This window comes from Denticeps clupeoides, chromosome 4, assembly GCF_900700375.1.
Source record: "Denticeps clupeoides chromosome 4, fDenClu1.1, whole genome shotgun sequence".
Lineage (NCBI taxonomy): Eukaryota > Metazoa > Chordata > Actinopteri > Clupeiformes > Denticipitidae > Denticeps > Denticeps clupeoides.
The window spans coordinates 20313661-20328520 of NC_041710.1; the positions used below are offsets into that span (position 1 = coordinate 20313661).

Here is a 14860-nt window from a genome sequence, read left to right on the forward strand (position 1 = left end):
GAATCCCTCTAAAGACAAAAGATTATGTAACTCTCAAATGTGAGGTTCTCTGTTGTTCTAAAGAAACTATAATGGTGACAGATTGACCTAACATGAGTTTTTAACAGTAGCCTGTTGACTCCTAAAGAACCAGATCATTTGCAACTTACACACACAAATATAGAAATGAATAGTAAGAGGAAAGGTGGGCTTCAGTCTGAAGATTCTATGTGGCTGACATCTACAAACACAGCTGCAAGATTAAAGAGTGCTAGTCCAGATGTACATTCCACAAATGCATTCCTGTGTGTGTGTGTGTGTGTGTGTGTGGGGGGGGGTACATGTAAGCTTGTCTATTTCATGCCGCACTGTCCTTCTCACTCTGAATTTATATTAATTTGGTTATTTTATCTGTAACTTAGTAATACAATTATAGACAGTGCACAGTAATAATAATATAGTCAGAACATAAACATAGTCAGTAAAACACTTTTATTGTTATGATATAAAAATGAAATTAAATATAATTTGGATTGTGGGAAATAAAGGTAAATATTACAGCATTAAATTTTCTCAAGGAAGAGGCTCAATGATTCATAATGGACTTGAGCATCTCATTGTGTACACAGCTTTTCTTTTTCCACAACAGGTAAACATGAAAATATGTATACATACAAAAATTTTGTAAGTAAACATACAAAAAAATGTCATTACAAAAATACTATTGTATTGTCTATACATTTATCATCTATACAGTCTTAATATGCCTTGCAGAGAGGTTTAGACAAACAGGTTAAAATATTCTGTCACCAAAACTGTTTTCATGGGTATACTGTTATCAAACTGATAATTCTCAAGGCAGGTTACATGTTATAAACCTTCTAATATCCCAGTAGCTTGGCAGGGTACAATAGCTCCCAATCGCATAAATGTACAGACCCACGATTATAATATTTGTAAGTTTCTGTAATATGCCATTGTCTGGGGCTCTCCTAGTTGAAAGAAAAAAATATATTTCTTCTCAAATAACTACCAGTCTTTGCAGAACGTTCTAGCCTTATGTATCCAGATATGTCCCAGTTGTCTGGGCAGTAGTTTTATCAGTGCTAACTGTGTCATAAATATGGGAGCACACATGAAAAATCTGGCAAGGTAGGGCTACCACTCATTACCCTGCCAGCAGTTTCTTTTTAACTCATATTTATTTCCAATACCAGTGCACAATACTGTGCAGACATTGGCACATGTACACTTAGCACTACACTCAGCACCATAATATAGCCTTAATAGCCTTAAACAGCCAATTTAACAACATTTCAGTATGGGCTCAAACATTTTGCACCATTGCACAGTTGTTCAACAGGTTAACTGTCTTGCAACATGCAAATGCAGAGGTAGATTTTATGAATGTTTTTTTTATAGACAGGACAGTTAATGCCTGGGAGGCCGCTGATTTGGAAAGAAAGAGGTAAAGTATTTATCTAGCTATCAATCAAAATTGGTCTGTCAAGGAAGAAGTCTGTAATCTCTGTTGCTGACTTGACTTACAAATGCAAGCTAATCTACAGGCCAATTATATGCATATCGGTGAACCACAGTAGCACACAGGTCTTAATTTAGGGTTTAGTCTGGAAGGGGATAAATACATGAGTGAAATTAATGGCCTTTGGTATACAACATATTTGGAGAGCCGTAGTTTGACAGTTTGCTGACCTGTGTGCAAAATTAAGTAGAATTTTTTTAGGAGAATGACTGTATAAAAATGTACTGACAAGTTGGCCATGCACAGCAGGTCTCATGCCCATTTGTAGTGTAGTGAAGATCTAGATCTACCTGGGTATCAGGCATCAGGCAGAGAGTGGCTCATAGGTGTGGAAATGAATGCCTTTCGAGCAGGTGATCTTCATCACGGCACCATTAAGACTTTCATCTGTGATTAACGTCTGTATGCCCTCAGCAATTATCGACGGACTGCACAAAAGCACACAAACACCCAAGTGAGAAGTAATGTGACAAACCATGGGTTCAATAAAACTACTTAACTTTAAACAAAGCCAAAATTCTTTCAAATGGTGGGTATTTCTTTGCGTTTTGTTTCTTTATTTACTATTTATTTTGTTTCCTTATCTATGCAGATTTTTCTTTTTTTTTCCTGACCCTAAAAAAAATTACACGCAAAAATCCAGATTCACATCTAAATAGATCTGCAAATCTATCGGTATTCAGCAAATGCATTAAGTCATCATGCTTAACTAGGCTAGTTATCTGGAGACAACCAGTTCTGTCCAGGCTAATTATCAGGAAATTATCAATTATGAACAGGCTTTGGGTCCTGCTTTGACCTTAATGGGCATTTAAGGTGACCATAATGTCAGCCACGAAATTCTGTAGGTGCTTTCTGTTCACAAAATAATCTAAAAATCATACATGTGAACCTTCTTCAGGATACTCACTCTAGCACTCCAAACTTGTCCATGCGCTGCTTTATTTCGTCCTTGAACTTGTGGTATTTGCCCATGTTGTCCTCTAACTCAATCGATTGCAGCAGAGTTGTGTCCACAAACGCTGGGCACACCACATTAATCCTCACACCGTAGTTACCCATCGCGGCTGCATCCTGATTAAATAAACAATGAGCACATTGGTTTAAAGAACATGAAAGACATCAGACCTAGTTTCTTCTCAGTCACTCAGTGTGTACAGCAAGTGCGTTTTTGCATTTGCCAGAGCCCAAAGCAAACCTGTAAAGTTTACACTGAAACCATTTATTTCACAATGCTTCCTCCATCAGTACTCAGATCCCAGATTCCACAGATCCAGATCAAGTGGAAGGCCAAAGACATTTCATCCATAGTTATGATCCAATTCTGTCTTAAGGTACTGATTTTTGTGGCAGTATATATAAGATTGTCTGTCATAGACGAAGCCTTTGGCAAAAGCAGAACAAAACCTGAAATTGACAAGTGTCAACATGTGTGTATATAAGTTGTTATTGCCTCTGAAATGGTCCAAAAACGGCACCAGACACAGCGTGAGCGGGAACTTACCGCTATTGCCCGGGTAAAGCCAATCACCCCGTATTTTGTGGCAGTATACACTGGTTGGTGGGGTGAGTGCAGGAATGCTAAGAAAACATAAAATAGACAGCACATTGTGGTCATAATGCTTACATCTATGAATGACGTGATCAGTCGTTCTCACTGTCAAATACATCAAAACATTATATTGGATATATTTGGTGGATGATAACAATGTAGTATTGCCACCAAAAAGAATAGTGCTAGAAGCTAACAGTGCATAAAATAAGAATCTATCACGTTTATTAGCGAACAATCACAGAAAGGGTGGCTTCTTGTTTCAAATTGTTGTGTATCGATAAAATATTCTCAATAAACTTGTTGTTATTTATAGATTATTTGTTACCAAAATATGTTAATGGTCATTTTCATGGAGAAATCAAGAGTGTTGTCTAATTTCATAAGGGGGGGGCAAATAATTGGTGGCCTAGCGGTTAAGGAAGCGGCCCCGTAATCAGAAGGTTGCCGGTTCGAATCCCGATCCGCCAAGGTGCCACTGAGGTGCCACTGAGCAAAGCACCGTCCCCCCACACTGCTCCCCGGGCGCCTGTCATGGCTGCCCACTGCTCACTCAGGGTGATGGGTTAAATGCAGAGGACAAATTTCACTGTGTGCACCGTGTGCTGTGCTGCTGTGTATCACATGTGACAATTTAATTTAATTTAACACTTTAATTTCCATATGTATGTATTAGTATACTCTTTACGCTTATTTCTGCATGTTCAAACAGCAACTTGAGATTTATTATGAAAAGGGATTCGTCCTTATGTGAATTTCACTAATCGATGCAAAGAAATAAACTGCAAGAAAATAAATAAACCTGTATATTGAAACTCCCAATCTGATATTACCTGGCATGAAAGAGGCATGGCAAAATCAATAAAGGTTTCTTATTTAGTAACACCAGTAAATTTCTATTGCAGTTGCATGTAAATATTGTATGTAAAAAGGTACCAAAGTAACATAAACGAAAGGAGAAAGGGATAAAGAAAGAGAGAAGAACATCAGGAGCCAAGCTGCAAAGCAGCAGAAACTGGGGGAAAGAGAAGCCAAGAGCCAACAAGAGAAAATTCTCTTATACATTTGGCTCCCAAAAAGTTCCAGACCAGTCAGGATCTTTCCTTTGGTGCCTCTATTTACAGTTTACATTTTATATTTACAGCATTTACCAGACGCCCTTATCCAGAGCGACTATCCACTAGGCTACTACCACCCATTTTTGCTACTACCAATTTTGTTTACTTCTCTTCGGGGGCCCTCAGTCAAATGGCTGGCTTTCACACCTCTTGCCCGGGGGAGGCCACTTGACAGAGACACATGCGGGGGACCTCTGCGCAAGATAAAAGCACAGAATGCCATGGACCTGGGGTGTCCCATCTTACGTCGGTGTTGTGAGATCCATCAACAGGCAGTAGAGTAACGGTTTCTGTTGGCTCCGCACCAGTGCTTCTTTCTGATGTACCACGAACAAACGGAGCTGTTTCCAATTCCCAATGCCTCAGTCATGGAAAAAATCCCGCAAGACTTCTTCCTCCTTTGAATTCAGACATGGAAAATGCTGCTGGCCGCTGAGTTCATTTAAAACAGATTGATCTGCAGGGGCATAAAAGGCCGGATCATTTCCCAAAGCAATGTTCTGAGCTTTACAGTGCTGTGCTGCTCTTTTAGGGGCACATAAAATCCCAACCAGCTGTGGATAAGATCACTTGTTTCCCTCAATCCTACTCATGCCTCAAACAGAGTCAAACTGCACAGTGCGGCACCTGTGAGACTCAAGCTCTTTGACATTTCCCTATTCACACAGTCACCTTTTTTTTTTTTTATTAGCTTTAAACATGACACTTAGCAGTGTTCAAAGGCCATGTGCAAGCAATGGCACATTTTTTGTCAGTACCCATTACCAATTCATAGGCACCGCACAATGACCACCTCTGTTCCACTTTCTATGCGGATGTGGGGTGTGGTTACCTCACACTACAAATGCTGTAAAACAACACAGCTGAGAAATGACTAGCCCCACAGCGCCATGCTTTTATTCGGGGCCCTAACATAAGCTGTGTGTGTGTTACTGCATGAGAAATATACACACTCTGTGCAGATGTGTTCAGGTCTATGTTCTGGCAAGCACACAGGCGGACCCTTGGGCCAGCTTTCAAACAGACAGCGCATTAGGCAACGTGCAGATCTCTCCAAACATGTTTACAGAAACTGCAGAGTTTGCCGTTGACCTGTTTGCCATCGAGCAGAACGGCTACAGGATGTGGCTGCTCTCGCACAGCCTTGAGCATTTTTACTCACATTCCACCGTCTGTATTAACATTCTTTTATATCAGTGTTTCTCCCCTGCATCTGTGCTGTCTTTGTCTTAAAAAAAAGCAAGGAAAAGTTGTCCCTCTCGCCGACTGAAGGGCTTTTGTGTTTATCTCGGAATTCCTTCGGTGGAAGATGATATCGCCTTGCCATGAGAGCTGAATAGGCGTAAGCACCTAGGCGTGTTTGAGGAATGCCTTATTTTGTCTGGCACTAGCAGTGCAGATCCAGAGTACAGCTACTACGGTCCTGCATGATGCCCTACGCCAGTGGATCCCTCATGTACTGCTGTATGAAAGATGTGAGGAGTTTTAAGTGTGTTTCAGTTTCTAGTGTGCAGATGGCGATTCACGTGGCAACAGCTTTAGAGCACACCGCACTCACAAATCATCTGGTGTTTCGAATACATGATAAATCGACGATTTACTTGACGTTTTCAGGCAAAAAACTGTATTGTGACAAAGAGCCAGGTGGACAGACAGGGGAGACATGAGTGTACTTTAATCCTGCACGGTGAGCCAAGATTCAGTAAATACTCTCCTCTTTCACCGTGTGTTTACACATCTGCAGGCAAACATCTGAGCCGGGAAAAAAGTATCTGGTTATTTTAACAAGGAAGGATGAGGGTGAATGAAAGCAAGAGGCAGTGTGTGAGTGAGAGATACTTAAAAAAACATTCATTTTGGATGGGTTAGGTCAGAATATATTGATATATATAATATAATCTATCTGCATGCTTGTTTTGGTTGTGGACTTCCCGAGATGATTATAAAGTAGATCACATTTGAGACATCCGCTGATGGCGCCATGAACAAGTTCTTTTTATGAGGACAGAAACTGGAGGTAAACAGATGACGAGGGAGGAGACAGGATCATGCACTCAGTGTTGCCAGATTGGGCAGGTTTGAGATTGATTTTAGGAAAATTTGCCGTCTGAGAGTAAATACTGAAGCACAAAAATACTGCACACTAAAGAAAACAATAGTAAGTTACTGTTCTTTAAGATACAGTAATTAAAGTAATTATTTTGTCTTTGTCTTTTTAATTATGCAAATCCGGAGGACGCACTTGACCTGACATAATCGAACAAGCCCCATGTGTTTCGCCTGTTACAGCACTTTGAAAACAGGGTTCTCAAAAGCCGACTCAGAAATCCGAAAGACCTAGATAGAGCGTTTCCAGCTAAGCAACACTGAGTCACGGGATTATTCTGCACTAGCAACAGAGCCATCAATCAGTCCACATGCAGACAGGGCGTGACACTTTACATCAGCCTAAACAAATTCAACATCTCCTCTCAGAGCCCACCTTACACAGACCAATGCAAAATGTGTCCCTGGAGACCACAGAGTGACCTGGACACATAATAGAGGAAAATGCAGTAAGATGGATTTGGCTTTGGAAGTTGGAGCCGGTGAAAGCACCGGCAAGACAGACTGAATCAATACTGAAGAATTTTGTCTTCTAGAGGCATAGTTTGTGTAAATATTGGTGTAGTGTGGGATTAGTATGATATTTATTATAATTTTCATTTTTTTTTGCTCCCAGTAATGTGATAGCTGGCCACAGTGTTGACATAAAACGTACTGTACAGAGAGGGGGGATGAAAAAAGGAAGGCTGTGTTTTCGTCTTTAAATTTCTGTTTTGACCAACCTGCCAGCAGGTAGGAAAGGTTTCTGTGGGCACCAAGCCAAACAACCAAGAAAGAATGTGGAGAGTATGGGTTACGGATGTGGATAATATCACATGCATATTAAATTGCCCTGCATAAATCTGGACCCTGAAACTCATACTGGTGCATTAACAGCCATTATGGTGAGCTGAGATGTCTACAGGGTTCATTATTATATGATTGTAACATTATAACAAAGGATAGGCTGAAAAGAAAACCAAAAACTACACATTCTCACTAGCCAGTAACATTAACTCTGTTAGCTATAAGATTCAACCAGATTGGCAAAAAAAATAATAAAAATAGTTCATTGAGTTGTTCATCATAATTACTCATTTATTACATTAATGGCCACTCATTGTATGTTTATGTCAAGCCTGGTTATTTCCAATGAAATGACGCCATTAAGACACCAGCTAAAAGGTGAACAATAGCTGGGTGAGTAATGACAGCTTTTAACCTTAAATGACTGCTGAAAAGAAAATCTTGCGACAGCGACGTCAACCACAACCCATTTCACAACAGGAATAATACTCCACGTCAGGTATCTGCACATGTTACCATCAAGCACATTTCTATTGTTTGCTATTTGGTAGCTATATCATGAGCTGCTTTTTTAATTCATCATGTATCAATACGGTTGCATGTGCAAGACATCCATCAAGACGAGTACCTCGAAGACTGTGTGGGGGGAGAATAAAACAACTCTGGCTCTTACCTGCCATGGACGAGACGTTGACGATGACACCTCCCTCCTTGCCGTGCTCTTTGCTCATGTGTTCCAGGGCCAAGTAGGTGCCCTTGACGACTGACGTCTGTGGGCAGGATGCATGTTAATCCCCAAAATGGCAGTGACCTCTGCGCACTATCCTCCTGTGTAAGCCTTTGTTTGCACATTTTTGTTTTAGATGGAGTGGTGTTGAACGGCAGGCATATTTCATCTGGAATTTCCCACAATTCCAGACGAACGGAACCTTGATTTGCTCCTAAACATTAGTATGCGCTGCACTTCGTTTCGAGCACCAGGTCACTGTGACATTTAATTTACTAATGTGTGCTTTCACTGCGCTAATTCTCATTGACATTCCCCCCTGTGGAGTATTTGCATGGCTCCTTGCCTTGACCTGGGTTGCTGCATGGGAGACGAGCCAGGGAGAGGGTAGTGTCTCTCCAGCAGCTGCTGGACATGCAATGCCCTGAACTATGAATGAATTATGAAGGAGTGGATGGTGCTCAGAGGTGTCACGCACAGTTAATGTTTTACTCCTGATTTTCCTCGCTAACATTTTCTGGAGCATTTTTTTTATTTACCAAATTGACATCAATGGTCTTTTCCCAGTACTTCTCATTGTTGATGCCAGCGTTGTTGACGGCTATGTCCAGTCGTCCAAAGTGGTTCACTGTACTTTTAAAGGCGTCTGCAACAGAAATGTGAGCGTTTCTCCCGTCAGCAAACAGAGCAACACACCTCTGAGAACAATTGCAGCCGGAACAGCACACGGTTTAACTGGTGCGGATTAGTCAGAATGGGGGGGGCCGTAGCTTTAACCGCACGGCCTCACCTGACAGCCCAGTGCAGCATTCCACAAAGAAACGTTCAATTAAAAACTTGCCTCCAGCCGGATGGAGACAAACAACCCCCGGCGGGAAAGCACGCCGCACCATTATTTCATTCAACCTTGTGTTTTAAGGAATAATAGGACGTGCCAATTTCTCTGCCGTTCATTGGCTGACACTGGTGGCCATTGATCTGCATATAAAAAAAAAGGACCTGGGACAATTTGAACAAACATGTTCATACCGTAACAGCTGCCTGTGAGGGGACAACTGTTTATTCACTGGTGGATTTTAAGGTTATGCATTCAAGGAATACAAGGTGACCTAAAAAATCAGCACAAACCAGCACAGGAACAAATTACCTTTGAGCTTTTCACCATCTGTCACGTCGCACTCTATGAAAATGCTGCTTCCTTCGCCGAACCCCTGATCTAAATCTTTCTTGCACTCCTCTCCAACAGACTGATTCAGGTCCACCACTGCAACCTTCAGCACAAACACCAACAGGTCAGCGAGCAGCAAGCGGACCTTTTTTTCCTGGAGACTCCGGCGCAGGGGAGGAGTGAGCTGTGGGGGTGACCATTACCTGGAGGCAGGTTTACTCACCACCTTCCTGGACCAGATCCCAGAGAAGACAAAAAAAAAAAAAAAAAAAGCCCCAAAAAAGGGGAGAACAACGTGCAACCAACCTTGGCTTCCTTCTGTAAAAGCGCCTCGGCCACGGCTTTCCCGATGCCTTGCGCTCCGCCGGTGACCAGCGCCACTTTTCCGCGCAGAGCCATTTCTTCAAAGGTCATCCGTGGAGTCGCGGAGCCTTTTGTAGCCCGAACTGCGTGCAGTGCGGCGTGCCGACAGCAGGGGGCGTGCGGCGGCGGCCCTAATTACAGCGTCTCAGTTTACACTCGGCCCGGTCCCCCCCTCCGCGTCTCCTTCTTCTTCACCGACAGTACCTGAACCGCCGGGAGGGAAACGTACATTCTCAACCCCAACCAAAGAACCTGAGCCCTGCCGAGAAAAAAACAAAAAAAAAAAACACGCACGTCCCGTGGGATCTTTATTCCTTTTCTTTTATATGAAAAGTATTTACAGATGTACATGGAAGAACGCGTGTACTCGTGTCCCACCTCTCTGAGTGTTCCTGGGTGTGAAGGTCCTAAACACATTTCAGAAAAAAAATAAATCTATATATCTTACACTGATACGTGTCATGCATAACATTTAATGCCTTTTCACAAAATAAATTAATCATACATACACTTGCATTAAAAATATGAATTAACATTGTTTTTTTTTTAAATAAGCCCGTTGGCTACCTTTTGGAGAAGTTCGATAAAAAAACCCATGTGGCTTAAAGTGTGATGTTTTCTGTGATGCATGGCACAGATTGTCAGTACCCCACAGTTAATGTGCAAGTTTCAAAACAGAAAACAGTACAACATGATACATTTGATAAATTAATACATTTATATGCCATATAGCAACATGTAAGACGATAAATTGATTCCATAATTTAAAAGAATAAATAAATATTTCTTGTTGAAGTTGTGTCGAACGGGCCTTTGACAATTCATGCGGCTTTTTAGTTATGTTTCCTGAATCCCATTTGTGACACCAAATATGCAATATTTTCTCTGCAGATTTCCCAAATCTAGTGCAGTCAACAGTTCCAACTGGCCCTGCATCTCATTCTTCACCATTTCTTCATCGGCATTAATTTAAATACAGAATACCATGGGGCAGAATATATCTCTGTGTACAGCCTGGGATTTGAGGCTTTATTTCCCACCACCAGTCACTTTATGTTGCTTAATTTGAGTTTCATTATTCAGGGACGTCTTGATCTGTAATACTGTCAGTGCTTGTAGTCAGTCGCATTAGGGGAATATGTTGACATTCTGGAGAAATGTGATGGAAATGAAATAAAGTGAGGCCCACGTCACTCACAACCTGAAGTACAATGTTTCCAGTGACCTCATCATCCAATAAAATGAATTACTGTACATTTAAAAAGGACAAAATATCATCATTTTTTTGTTCCTCTGATTAACATCAGGTGTTCTTAACTTTTTTGTGTATCAAAACATAGACATTTAACATTGGCAGTACAGCTGTAAGACACAAAGACCAGAGCAGTGAGAGGGCCCTGCAGAATCCTCACACTGTGGGTGGGAGGCTTAGTGGAGCCTTGCCCCACTGGCAGGGGGACGCTTTGTGAGCACGAGGTGTGATATTCTCTTTTTCGGAGTGTTTTGGTGCAGAACACAACTCCCATTAGTGTGTATAGCGTGAGTGAGAGTGTGTATATGGAGTCTTATACGACACACTTTCTGTTGCATAGTAGGTGTGTTGTCTTCTTGTGAGTTTAACTACGGCAACGCCAATTACAGCTGCTTTCTCCTTTTTTCTGGCTCTACATGTGCATGTGTGCAAATGTGTGTGTGTATGTTTTCACAGTTCTTGGATTTATAACCCCTCTCCCCAGGTAGATTTAGCACATAATTGTTCAACAGATCCCGGATGAGGGTGCTTGTTGAGTTCAGTTTTCCAGTGCTGTCCTTCACGCTCCTATGGCTTGTGCACATCCTCGTGGCGAAGGATTTTGTACAGGACCCAGTAGAAAATGTTAAAAAACAGGAAAGCGAGGGGGAACCCGGCACGGGAGATTGTGTCAATCTTCTTGGCGCGGTCAATGAATAGCTTCCTCATCTCCTCGTGGCTCTTGGCAGAGGAGGTCACCTGGGGCTGCTGGGCGACGTTGTTGACGGCCTTGGGGACGGCGCCATCCTTCCCTGGGTTGCTGGCGGCCACTGTTGTGGCAGTGAAACTCATTCTGCTCTCTTGTACGCTCTCCTCCTGTAGTGAGAGACACAAGTTATATCTCGCGCTCCTGACTGCTATAGTTTCATGTTATCGTCCGTGTGGGTCGTCACGCTGGTCTCGCGTGGTTGTTTTGTACATTGCTTTTGGCCTAGTTTGCTTCGATGTTATGCCTATGCTTTGACATTTAATGATACACCTATTATCCGGTGATTCACTAACGTACCTATTCATTTCAGGTTCAGGTCGAAAGTTAGCAACTATAACAATTTCAGGTTACAGTTGCCAGTTCATTTCAGGCCTCAATTTACTTTATTTCAAGAAAATTCATTGGACTCTCCTTGCAGTGATGCTCACATTTAACCCGACATGATTCAGGTCTCAAGATGGACCTTATTTGATCTCTATCCTTTAGTACACCTGCAGATACTATGTTCCCTTTGATCTTTCCTCATTGTCAGTTTATTCTGAACCTCTGTAGCTTTTGTTGACTTTCTGTCTAAGACATGAGAAAGAATTTCAACATACCTTATTGCCATGTCAGAGGTTATTTTAGCAATGGGGGAGTTATTCATTAGAATGGAAAACATGAGAATCCATTTCCACATAAATGAAAATGATCGACGTGATCATTTACGTGGTGGGAAAAAGAAATTAAACATTTAAAAGGAAATGTTTCATTTTCAGATGAAGCCCTCTACAAACATACACATCACTTTAATCAGCTTTGATGGAGTTGTGGAATGCTGTGAGGAAGTAATAAAGGTGTGAGTATCAGGATTAGTGAGGTGAGTGGTGTCCCCATCAAAAACGATTCCAGACATTCCGGGCACAAACAAAATGTGATGAGAAACAGTCATTTGTTATTCTGTTATTTTCAGAACTCTTCTGGGTACCAGATGTGGGTGAGATCATGAAGTAAAACTTTAAACAGTAGAGAATGGTGTTGTATACAAAAACCTCTTAAAACATACAAATTTAACTGAATCAAGATGTGGGGCATGAAGTGACAGGATTTCTGGGGCAGACAAACACATGATGCAAACCACAGTTCACTCATCATTACCCTGTCGTTTGAATGGTAAATCTGGCCCATTGATCCATATGTGGGCTCAGCACTCGTGCTATTGATACGATGCAGTGACTCAGAGTTTTCATCATCGAGACCTTGATCAAAACTCTGGCATAAAAGAGGAAGGAGGCAGTGTAATAATAAAACAAACAAACAAAAAAGCAACAGAAATGATTCATGTAAACTTTAACAAAACATCACATGTTCAAACACATGTACATACGAAAATCAAACAAAACCAAAAATATGAACATTATGGAACTGGATTTTGATATCCCCAGGATTGCCCCCTTAATTTCATTCTAGTATAAGTTATTCTATTCTAGTGTACTTATATTGATAAATGAAAAATCTTAATCATCAATTCATATCCATCATTTTGCTACTTCAGGTAAGGCTTTTTTGAACAACAGATGTCTATATTGATGTGTGTGGGCATGTTATGTTAAAGTTGTCCAGTGATATCTTTAGACCCCCCCCCCCCCCCCCCCCCCCCCAAAATCGTAATGTGCTGCAGTAACTTCTGAAAATCCCCAGGTGGCAGAATTGCCTCAAATCCACAGCCATTGAATGGTGTTTTATTCATGCTTTTGAAAACACTGAAATTCTTTTGAGATAAAGGTTACACTCTAGCCTAGAGACAAAGGTTAAAATCTCTGGCACACTCCATTTGTGTCTGCATCGCTTTGGGGATCAAGCTGGTCCAGGGTGTGACATAAGGCCCTTGCTATGTACTTACTGCCACCTAAGGGGACAGTTTCAAGACCAATACCAGTTTGCTTGCATGTTTTCCTTAATGGGACTTAATATTTTTGGAGTCCTCAAGGTGAAAACTCTATTAACCTTCAATCTCTGTCTAGTCTATTTGGGCCAGCCAATCTGCTCAGAGCATCTCTGTAGAGGCTTATTTAAGACTATCCAATTATCTACTCTTGTTGCTCTAAGAATCACCTGATTTGTGAATCAAGCTTTATGATTTACATTTTTTTTTAAAACACCTCACACCTGTGTAAATGTGTATGTGTGTGTGCGTATGCAAGCACTTCACCTTGTTCTTCCTTCGCCTCCGGCGGAATCTTAACAGCTCCTTGTGTTGCCTAGAGACAAAGTTGACGGCAGCGTACTCCAGCAGAGCGGAGAAGACAAACAGCAGACAGACTGCCATCCAGATGTCTATGGCTTTCACATAGGACACCTGCAGCACCACATACACAGTCACACTTAGGCAGTTGGTTGACCAATACTTCTGTTCACTTTTTCCAGATCTCATGTTGGAAAAGTCGTTTTTATCTACAAAGTCCACAAAGCTGGACTCATCATTTTGAGACCTCTTGAATATGGAGTGTACCTCTCCACTCAAAACTAGGATTATGTGCTTTTTTGCACTGCCAATGGTATAATATTATTGCACCATCTGCATAAATATCATAAATATCTAATTGTTACTCATTCATGAACTGCAGAGGTGCAGAACATCATCTGTGTAACACTGTTCTGTTCAAGGTTACGGTTCATTTCAATTTCATTAGTGAATTTTTAAGACATTAATATGCATTAGAATTCATTGTGCTCATAGGTACAAATCTTACCCACATTTCACAATGTACCAATAAAGAGATTGATTTCACACACAAAAAAGCATACATATACCTTGGGTAGTGAGGTCCTGGAGCCTGAGCTCTGTGTTGTCATGGTGAGCACTGTGGTGATGCCCAATGCAACGCGGGCTGGCGCAGCATCCATGTTGATCCAGAATGAGACCCAGGAAAGGATGACGATGAGCAGGCTGGGAATGTACATCTGGATCAGGTAGTAGCCCATCTGCCGCTCCAGGTGGAAACGCACCTCGATGCAAGTAAACTTACCTGTCAGGGGAAAGAGGCACAGAAATAAACCAGATGGGTTAGTAGGTGATAATTACCGTTTTGCCCCGAATGTAAAGTGGTCCATATATTTAAACTAACTACAGCACTATATATCAAATTTGGTGCTTCCCAACCACAACCTGGGATAAGACTTCCTCACCATCATCAAATAAGGAAGCATCACTAGATAGTGCTGTCTGATTGTGAAAAGGGCTGCAAGCAAGAAAACATTTATGTGGTCTATGAATGTTACTATGGTCTATTAAGATGCCATTAAACATGGGTGGAATCTAGAATTTAGATCTAGAAAATACTGATAATGTACCAAATCCCTACTATTTATTACAGAGCATCACTTCACTTTCATTAGTCCGCATACATGCACACACCCAAAAAAGAAGAATGCAAAAGAAGTGAAAGAAAGCTAGCATTCACTAGAACTAGAACCCCTGCTCTTTGACAATGTCACGAACATACCAGCTTCATCAACTAAACATTTGAGTCACAATT

General features: G+C 41.5%; 2 protein-coding genes across 5 annotated transcripts in view; both read right to left on the bottom strand.

Moving 5' to 3' along the window:
- Positions 1-452: 452 nt before the first annotated feature.
- On the bottom strand, positions 453-9439 carry hpgd (15-hydroxyprostaglandin dehydrogenase). 3 transcript variants are annotated; one of them, XM_028975747.1, is made up of 8 exons: positions 9286-9439; positions 8959-9082; positions 8351-8457; positions 7758-7854; positions 3027-3103; positions 2433-2596; positions 1813-1950; positions 453-1692 (listed from the first exon to the last, which is right to left on the bottom strand). In XM_028975747.1, the coding sequence occupies exons 1-7, from the start codon at positions 9391-9393 to the stop codon at positions 1827-1829; spliced, it is 801 nt and encodes a 266-aa protein (XP_028831580.1). In that variant the 5' UTR covers positions 9394-9439; the 3' UTR covers positions 453-1692; positions 1813-1826. The 3 variants fall into 3 exon arrangements, with proteins under 3 accessions (XP_028831580.1, XP_028831579.1, XP_028831581.1); XM_028975746.1 differs by having other exon boundaries at positions 453-1950; XM_028975748.1 differs by lacking the exons at positions 453-1692; positions 1813-1950 and having other exon boundaries at positions 2460-2929.
- Positions 9440-9637: 198 nt separating this feature from the next.
- glra3 (glycine receptor, alpha 3) overlaps positions 9638-14860 on the bottom strand; it is a 36167-nt gene continuing 30944 nt past the window's right edge. Inside the window, exons 7-10 of one of the 2 annotated variants that reach the window (XM_028975744.1) lie at positions 14136-14350; positions 13534-13680; positions 12480-12593; positions 9638-11449 (exon numbers count right to left, since the gene is read on the bottom strand). In XM_028975744.1, the coding sequence (XP_028831577.1) occupies positions 11162-11449; positions 12480-12593; positions 13534-13680; positions 14136-14350 (764 nt within the window). In that variant the 3' untranslated portion in view covers positions 9638-11161. The remainder of the gene's footprint in view (positions 11450-12479; positions 12594-13533; positions 13681-14135; positions 14351-14860) is intronic. The other variant, XM_028975745.1, reaches the window with a different exon arrangement.

What these genes read in the sequence shown, in the direction of transcription:
- hpgd (XM_028975747.1), bottom strand. Translation starts at nt 9,393, where the DNA reads ATGACCTTTGAAGAAATGGCTCTGCGCGGAAAAGTGGCGCTGGTCACC. An exon ending in TTTTACAGAAGGAAGCCAAG is followed by an intron (nt 9,083 to 9,285) that starts GTTGGTTGCACG and finishes TTTGTGCTGAAG; the next exon opens with GTTGCAGTGGTGGACCTGAA. An exon ending in CAACGTCTCGTCCATGGCAG is followed by an intron (nt 3,104 to 7,757) that starts GTAAGAGCCAGA and finishes ATGTTTTCTTAG; the next exon opens with CATTCCTGCACTCACCCCAC.